The sequence below is a fragment of the Cebus imitator genome, unplaced genomic scaffold, assembly GCF_001604975.1.
Source record: "Cebus imitator isolate Cc_AM_T3 unplaced genomic scaffold, Cebus_imitator-1.0 Scaffold434, whole genome shotgun sequence".
NCBI lineage: Eukaryota > Metazoa > Chordata > Mammalia > Primates > Cebidae > Cebus > Cebus imitator.
The window spans coordinates 1,378,893-1,388,064 of record NW_016107749.1 but is presented as its reverse complement, the minus strand read 5'-3'; the positions used below and the strand labels follow the sequence as shown (position 1 = coordinate 1,388,064).

General features: G+C 43.9%; 1 protein-coding gene across 1 annotated transcript in view; it reads right to left on the bottom strand.

Moving 5' to 3' along the window:
- RNF10 (ring finger protein 10) overlaps window positions 1–9,172 on the bottom strand; it is a 50,806-nt gene that overhangs the window by 2,732 nt on the left and 38,902 nt on the right. Inside the window, exons 10-13 of the mRNA XM_037731949.1 lie at window positions 8,267–8,384; window positions 7,928–8,029; window positions 6,133–6,288; window positions 2,802–2,902 (exon numbers count right to left, since the gene is read on the bottom strand). Of these exons, the coding sequence (XP_037587877.1) occupies window positions 2,802–2,902; window positions 6,133–6,288; window positions 7,928–8,029; window positions 8,267–8,384 (477 nt within the window). The remainder of the gene's footprint in view (window positions 1–2,801; window positions 2,903–6,132; window positions 6,289–7,927; window positions 8,030–8,266; window positions 8,385–9,172) is intronic.

Genomic DNA, 9,172 nt, shown 5'->3' with positions numbered 1-9,172 from the left:
TAGTAGAGACAGGGTTTCACCATGTTGACCAGGATGGTCTCGATCTCTTGACCTCGTGATCCACCCGCCTCGGCCTCCCAAAGTGCTGGGATTACAGGCTTGAGCCACCGCGCCCAGCAATTTTTGTACTTTTTAGTAGAGACGGGGTTTCACCATGTTGGTCAGGCTGGTCCTGAACTCTTGATCTCAGGTAATCCACCTGCCTCGGCCTCCCAAAGTGCCGGGATTATAGGCGTGAGCCATCGTGCCCGAACTAGTACTCTCCAGTTTTGAACTACATGGCTATTGAACTTAAGTTGCCTACAGCCATGAAAAGTAAAACTCTCTCCTGACACTGCTTCAACAGCTCTCACTACTTTTTAGTCTGCTTTTCCAGTAGCTCCTTAATCATTAACTTTCAGATCCAACCATAGGCCAGTAATATTCCCGGGAAGACAATAAAATCAGAACAATCCTCATGCACCTGAGTAATTTTCATGCCACCTGGCCAAGGCCAAGTAACTATTGAAGACCACTATGAGCCCCAACTGCAAATGTAACTTAAATGCCCCAAATGCCATGTAACTTAAAAGACAGGGAACATTTCACTCCTGGAAAAATATCAAGAGACAAACCCTATGGGGTTCAAGCACAGATGCCTTGTCCTTAAATCACATATTCCAAAGTAAGGAATCTATTACTCAAGATGAGTTTGCGTTGGCGCCATTGTACTCCAGCCCGGGCAGTAAGAGTGAAACTCCGTCTCAAAAAAAAAAAAATCCGATCCCCAATTTTGGAAGTGGGGACCTAATGGGAGGTGTTTGGGACATGGGGGTGGAACCCTCATGAACAAATGAATGCCCTCCCCACCACCAAGGGATAAAAGGACTATTATCCCATTCGTTCTTGAAAGAGCTGATGAGCGATGTCTGCCGCTGGATCCAAGCAGGAATGACAGGACATGTGCAGTATGTTTCACAACCCTGGGCACTCCAGCTTCTGCCCTTACCAGAGAGGGGATCTGAAGTAGCTGGTGTGTCCCGTTTCATGAAGGCTGCTTCAATAGCTTGGCTGAAGGCTATTTTGAAAACTGGGCACAGGAACATGGTTTAAAAGAGCCTGAAACCTCCTCCCCTCCTTGCTTCCTCTCTTGCCATGTGATCTCTTCACAAGCAGGGTTCCCTTCACTTCTTGTACCATGAGTGGAAGCAGCCTGAGGCACTCACCAGATGCCCAGTCTTCCAGCCAGCAGAGTCATGAGCCAAATAAACCTTTTTTTAAAAATAAATGACCCAGCCTCAGACAATCCTTTATAGCTACACAAATGGACCAAGACAGCATCCAAATAAATAGTTTGACAGGTGAATCATTTTACTCTTATAAGGTAACCAAAATATGTCACCTACATTTTATTCTTACGAAAGTGTTTAAATATTTAACCCGAATCCACTCATGAGAAATCACACAAGTCTAATCTGTAGGATATTCTAGAAAACAACTGGCCATGGAAGGAGGAAAAAAAAGGGGGGGATATGAGCAAAGGAATGGTTAATAACTCAAAGGAGACTAAAGAGACTTGACAACTAAATGCAGTGAGTAATGGGATTCTGCCGAGTTGAAAATAAACGACATTGAGACAAATGGGGAAAGAAAAATATGCACACTGTATTAGGTATTATTGTAGCAGTGGAATTTCTCTAATGTGATCATTGTGGTTATATAGGAGAATATCCTATATTATTATGAACAGTATTACTTATTCTTTCAACTCTAAGTGTGAAGTTTTTGAAAATAAAGTTGAAAGGAAAAAAGCAATAGCAGTAAAGACTAGTTAAAAAAAAAAAAAACTTAAGTATTTGGCATAAGTCCTGGGAGCCACTTACTGATCACCTCTGAAGCCCAGCAGTTAATTTTCAGGATCCCCCCACTCCCTTCCCATCTCGCCCCCACAATCATTTCATGATCTTTGACTTTAGGACCCTCCTTACCAAAGTTCAATTCTTGCTTATTTCTCAGTACGAACTGCTATAATTACATGAGAAACATCCATATCATCTACTCTAAAGAGCTGTCAAGATAATGACTCTACACTAGCCTCAAAGTTAATACAGACTTCTTACAAGGGCCCATGTCAGGCTGTCCATCGGTCTTCCTCGTCTTCCTCCGTTATCTGAATACTGAGTATTAGCTTATTATCTTGGAGATTAATAAAGTGGTTTCACAGCAAGCCTCACTAGCCTATCGTACCCCCACACAGCTGCTCTGGCTAGTTACAGTATAACCAGGACACTCTTCCCCTCTCAAAGTGAAGAGAAATAGCTTATTTTATGTAACAGATAAATGTCACCTAAATCAGAGGTCCTAGAACCAGACACCAGTTAAAATTGAAGGTGTATCCCCAGCCCCTACAACAGTATCCAGTACACAAGTATCAAACGATTTTTTAAATATTCTAAACTCTGACTTGCCCTCAGTTATTCTTGGTCTCTTTCCTGGGTACGTCCTACAGTAACATCTGAGGACTAAATCCATGAGCTTTCCTCTTAAGAAGCCTCCCATGTATTAGAGTCAGTGCAACATTGGCCTGTTAAGTCTCTCCTTTTCCAACAGAGGGGCCATCCATGACATAATCTGCCCTCAGCCAACTCCATGCTGCCTAAAGCTCCAACAGCCAGTGAATTTCCCTCCTACCCATCAGATGACTCAATTTATCCAGCCGTATTAGAATGAGAGGTAACAATCCCTGGAGAAAGTTCCCATAATAATAAGCAGCAGAGTTCATGTTAAATACCCTTGGGCTGCTTCACAATTGAAGGATTTACCTGGGCAAAGGAAGGGAAGGGAGAGTCTTCTTCCAGACTCCCAACGCAGAATGAGGGACTGCCCTGACTGGCAGTGGGTGACAGAGGGGTCAGCAGAAAGTCTGAAAGGGAACCAGAGACCTGATTATATTCGTCACGTTCCAAGGAGCGTTCTCTTAACAAGAGAGATGAGTGAGCCCTGAGTCGGGTCTGGAAAATTACAAACCATCCCCTCAAAGAAAAGCAAGCCTTGATCCAACCTTCAACTCTCCCATGTTCTTATAAAGCCAACAATGTCGCCTATGATATCAGTGACCCATACAGGGAGAGGTAAAAGCTTCATGGTTATAGTAACACTAGGAGTCATGGTAGAATCTACTCCTACCATAAGAAAAGTCTTTGCTTTTGAAATGCTGTGCTTTTCACAAAGGCTGGCTCTCAAGGGTAGGTACTGTCAGGGACTAGTTTTATATGGATGAAAAATCTCCAAGAAAAAGATAAAATTTAATCAGCTCAGCCTTTACATTCCTGCCAGTAGACACTATGACCTGGGAGTATGCAGTTAGAATCCAAGACACATCAACAAGAGACAGCATGAGGGTGCGAACCTTTTCCCGATATTCCCTAGGTAACAGACTTCTCTCACCTTTCTAACTAGAGCTGAACACTTACAGATTGGTCTATCCACTGCCCTGAACAGTGTCGGACAAGAGGGGCCCTATTCTCTCTCCCAGCAACATAAGGCCCTCCCATGGTCAGTACACTTATTCCTAGGACCAACCAATTGCTCTTGCTTAAATACATTAAAAGCTTAAACTTTGAGAAAAGCCAGCCGCTGTGGCTCACACCTGTAATCCCAGCACTTTGGGAGACCTAGGTGGGTGGATCACCTGAGGTCAGGAGTTCAAGACCAGCCTGGCCAACATGGTGAGCTCTCATCTCTACAAAAATACAAAATTAGCTGGGCATGGTGGAAGACACCTGTAATCCCAGCTACTTGGGAGGCTGAGGCAGGAGAATTGCTTGAACCCNGGCTGAGGCAGGAGAATTGCTTGAACCCGGGAGGCAGAGGTTGCAGTGAGCCAAGATTGTGCCATTGCACTCCAGCCTGGGCAAGAGAGCAAAACTCCGTCTTAAAAAAAAAAAAAAACACCTTTCAGAGAAGATAGTATGTGAAAGCACAATCTTGTTATCACAGATAGGCTGGGCACAGTGGCTCACGCCTGTAATGCCAGCATATTGGGAGGCTGAGGCAGGCAGATCACTTAAGGTCAGGAGTTAGAGACCAGCCTGGCAAACATAGCGAAACCCTGTCTCTACTAAAAATACAAAAATTAGCAGGGTATGGTGGTGCATGCCTGTAATCCCAGCTACTCGGGAGGCTGAGGCATGAGAATTGCTTCAACCTGGGGTGCACAGGTTGCAGTGAGCTGAGACTGTCCCACTGTGGTCCAGCTTGGGCAACAGAGCTGTCTTTAAAAAAAAAAAAGAAAGAAAGGAAGAAAGAATGGTTATCACAGATAACATATTTAATGATCTGCCAAAGTCCTTTCTCAGGTAAGCAGAAGAGCATCACAGTAGTGCAGTCAGTCCTCGAGAACCAAGTTCTAACCCCAGTTCTTGACTAACCACCTGCCTCAGCCGCAGGTTCCTAATCTGCAAAATGATATGCATGTGATCACAGTGGTCACCAAAAGTTTTAAATATTGCGATGATGGACATTTTGTTAAGAATGCCTGAGAGAGGCTGGGCATGGTGGCTCACACCTGTAATCCCAGCATTTTGGGAGGCCCAGGCGGGCAGATCACGATATCAGGAGTTTGAGACCAGCCTGACCAACATGGTGAAACCCCATCTTTACTAAAAGTAAAAAAAAAATAGCTGGATGTGGTGGTGCATGCCTGTAATCCCAGCTACTCAGTGGGCTGAGAAGGAAGAAGAATCACTCGAACCAGGGAGGTGGAGGCTGCAGTGAGCCAAGATCAAGCCACTGCACTCCAGTGACAGAGTGAGACTCTGTCTCAGAAAAAGAAAAAAATAAATTAATAAACCAGGCAGATGAAAATCATAAAAGACAATTGTCTGAAATTATAGTCAATAACTGTTTAATTTCTTAACACTTTAAATATTCTGGCTGGTCTGAAGGCAGTGAGTTATCTCAATTGATTGTTCACAGTCAGTTACAGATCCAGCTCTTTGTTCTGCTCTTTGCCCCCTTCTCACTACTGCACTTGACTAGTCTTATAAACAAACAAACATTCTTTCTATATAAGACAAAAATTTTTTTAAGGCTAAAGGCTCATTTGAACATTTCAATCCAGTCTCATTCCTTAGAACGTAACACTACTACCAATTTGGAACACACCTGTCTCAGTACTTTTTTCTCTTTTTTTTTTTTTGACAGGGTCTGGTTGTGTTGCCCAGGCTGGAGTGCAGTGGCCCATTCTCAGCTCATTGCAACCTTTGCCTCCCAGGCTCAAGCCATCCTACCACCTCAGCCTCCCGAGTACCTGGGACTACAGGTGCACACCACCATACCCGCCTAATTTTTGTATTTTTTGTAGAGATGAAATTTTGCCACATTGCCCAGGTTGGTCTTGAACTCCTGAGCTCAAGGGGATCTGACACCCAAAGTGCTGAGATTACAGGTGTGAGCCACTGTGACTGGCCTTTCTATATCTTTTTCTTTTTATTTCCTGCCCTGCCTTCTAGCAGAAGTTTTTCTATACATTTAGATATATAAACCCATAATGAAATAATTTTGTGGTGGTTTTCTTTAGCCCACAAATATTTGTTCTTGTTCTATAAGTTAGTTTTATCTTCCCATTAGTCCATGAAGAGAACTATTCCCTTCTTCAGCAGGTGTGAAATATTTTATAATATAAATACTACAATTTAGCCATTTCCCTGTTGGTAGGCTTTCCAGACTGTTTCTTTTTTTTTTTTTTTTTTTTTTTTTTCTTTTTTTTCTTTTTTTTTTTTTTTTTTTTTGTAGCTATTATAAACGCTGCTACAATAGAGACACATAGGAATATGGTTAGGCATACAGGAGAGTATCTCAAACATAAAAACTAGAAATAAAAACAGCTGGGTCACAGGGAAGAATCCAGATTCAACTATCCTGCCTAAAGAGCTCCCTGAGGTTCTCTGAAGCTGGGGGTAAAGCAGTCAGTATAGCAAGTCGGAAAGGTGAATAAATGGCAAGAATCTGATGGACCTTGGGACTACCCAAAGTAAGGTTATGTCCCCGAAGCCCACACCATGCTGAGTGGGCCGGGGTTGTAAATTCAGACACCAAGGCTTTGCATAAGGTCTAGCCAATGGGTGAATTCATTAAATTTCACCTATTTACCTGCATGGGAACCTGGACTTCTGCTCAGAGGAGAAAGGGAGAGGGCCCCCTGGCCCTCAGTGCTGGTGGGACCCAAAGCAGAATCAGAGGAGCAGGTATAGGAATTGAAGGCAGGAAACTGTTGTAGATTCTCGAGGGGAATGTGGACTTCTGGGTCTGCAAAGGAAAGATAACCCTGGTAAACCCATTTATAGAATTATTCGTGTGTGTGTGTGTGTGTGTGTGTGTGTGAGTGATGGGAATCTCACTTTGTGCCCCAGGCTGGAGTGCAGTGGTGCGATCTCTGCTCACTGCATCCTCTGCCTCCAAGGCTCAAGCAATCCTCCCACCTTAGCCTCCTGAGTAGCTGAGACCACAGGCAGGTGCCACCATGCCCACCCAATTTTTTGAATTTTTAGTAGAGATGGAGTTTCACCATGTTGCCCAGGCTGGTCTTGAACTCCTGAGGTCAACTGATCTGCCCACCTCGGCCTCCCAAAGTGTTGGGATTACTGGTGTGAGCCACCATGCCCGACCTGAATTTTTCAAATAATTTCTAACAGGTGAGGATACCATACATGCATACCCCCAAAGGTCTGGAGGATGCAGACAGAAGCTAAAACCCAAATTTATAACTGTCCTTCTATAATGTCTTTGTTTTAATATAGTTAACCTTGTTCTAACTATTCATAATTGAGGGTGGGTGACAAACATGGGTTTTTTTTTTGTTTGTTTGTTTGTTTTTTAAGAGATGGGGTCTCTCTATGTTGCCGAGGCTGAAGTGCAGTGGCTGTTCACGGGCGAGATCCCACTACTGATCAGCATGGGAGTTTTAACCTGCTCCGTTTCCAACCTGGGCCAGTTCACCCCTCCTTAGGCAACTTGGTGGTCCCCCACTCCTGGGAGGTCACCATATTGATGCCAAACTTAGTGCAGACATCTGATCGGCATAGCGCCCTACGGCCCAGAACTCCTGATCCTCCCACCTCAGCCTCCCAAGTAGCTGGGACTACAGGCACACACCACCACACCCTGTAGGGGTTAATATTAATACTGTTCTTTCTACTCTCTGGATATTTCCACAAAAAGTTGAAACAAAAAATCTTATTCCTGAAGTATCCGTTTTCTCAAAGTTCAGGACATGTGCCAAACACCTACATAGTGTTGGGACCCCAGATACATACTCACCCCATTTGAGATATAAAATGTATGTTTCCATACCATTTGGAGACAAAAGAGCAAAGTCCTTTCCTTGGCCAAGGACTCAATTCCTTATTTTCTAGTGGATAATGGGCCCTTGTGTCACACTAATCCCCTAGATTCAATGAAGCTTATTTTGGGGAACCAGATCAAAAGGCTGTGCTTAGTGCCATGAAAGATCTCTTAAATCCACTTCCTGTACTTATTTCCTAGTTTACCAAAGTTTCCACTTTATCAGACCCTCCTGGGAGACTTGCTGTGTTCAGCTGTCCCCTTTAATAGAGAGTTAGAGGTAACGTCAGTGATCCAGACAGCATGGGGGACAATGGCTCCCAGCATTCTTAGTGAAGCCCCAATTCCCATCTCTGGAACAGGTTTACATCACCCACTATTACCAAGCTGAATTTCATCTTAATCCTTACTATGTGCTACGCACTTTGACCGACAGTAACTCAAATTCGCAGGCACGACTATTAAGGAGGTACTCTCATGATTCACATTTAAAAGTTGAAGAAAACAAATGGCTATGGTCTGGCTTCTGGGTCAGTCCCAGACACAAAGTTCCATACAATGAGGCACAGCAGTATTAGTCAAAGATAAGAGTTCCTGAACTTACACTTGCCCTGTTTCTTGTTTTCCTCCATCTCAATCCTGCGCTCTCGGCGGCGTTCCTCCCGAGCCTTCTTTTGGCGTTGACGCTTCCTCTTCTCAATATCATCTGCGGGTTTGTCAGGTCGTAAAGGGGTAGTCCCAGGACAATCTGGCCATTACCTCCTCCCAGTATTAGCAGCTAAGCCCACACCAGTAGGCCCAGCTGGACTAAATGAACAGATGAAGTGTTTGGGAAGTACTAAAAGACTCATACAGCTCCGTAAGTTTCCTCCCACACTGCATTTATAGCCACAAGCATCCCTGAACCCTACTATAAAGAGAAGCAGAGCAGGGGCATTCTCACCTGAGAACATCTCTAGGGTTTCCTTAGAGACCACAGGAGGTTGCAAAGCCAGTTCACAGATGCTGAACTCACAGGTGAGTGGCAAGTGAGAGAGATATCTATGACGCTGTCGAACATCCTACATTGGAAAAAGGACCATCACTCAACTAAAGCAAGCCTAACTCTGAAAGCCAGAGGTCCTAACCCAGATAGATATCTAACAATATATACGTAACACTCACAGCCAGCACTGGGGCTGAAAACAGTGGTGCTCAATTATCCTCATTTTGACAACAAACAGAAACTGACAACCTACAGGAAGACGGAATAAGCAACCAAATCCAGTTATTTTTGGTTTGTGCTACAAAGCAATGAATTGAGTCCGGCAACAAATAATCTACAGCTAATCCCAGCTGCTTCTGATTTTCACAGGTCCACAACTGAGGGGGAAGAACGAGAAAACAGAGTATTTGTTGGCAACAACAAAACAAAAAAACCTGGGAACCACATACAGAATAACTGGGAAGGAAGATAAAGCAGATCTCCCTATTGAAAGACACTTGGCCTGAAATAGTAGAAAATGAAGTCCAATTTTTTTTCTTTTTTTTTGTTTTGAGACATGGTCTTGATCTGTCCCCCAGGCTGGCTCATTGCAGACTCTATCTCCCAGGCTCAGGTGATCCTCCTACCTCAGCCTCCTGAGTAGCTGAGACTACAGTTGAATACCATCACACCCAGCTAATATTTTTTGTATTTTTTGTAGAAATGCCCTGGCTGGTCTCAAACTCCTGGCTTCAAACAATCTGCCTGCCTAGGCCTCCCAAAAGTGCTGGGATTACAGGTCTGAGCTACCACCCCACCCATTTATTTTCATTTCTATTCTTTTTCTGCATGTTTGATGAAAAATTTATAGTACTCAAAGAGTCT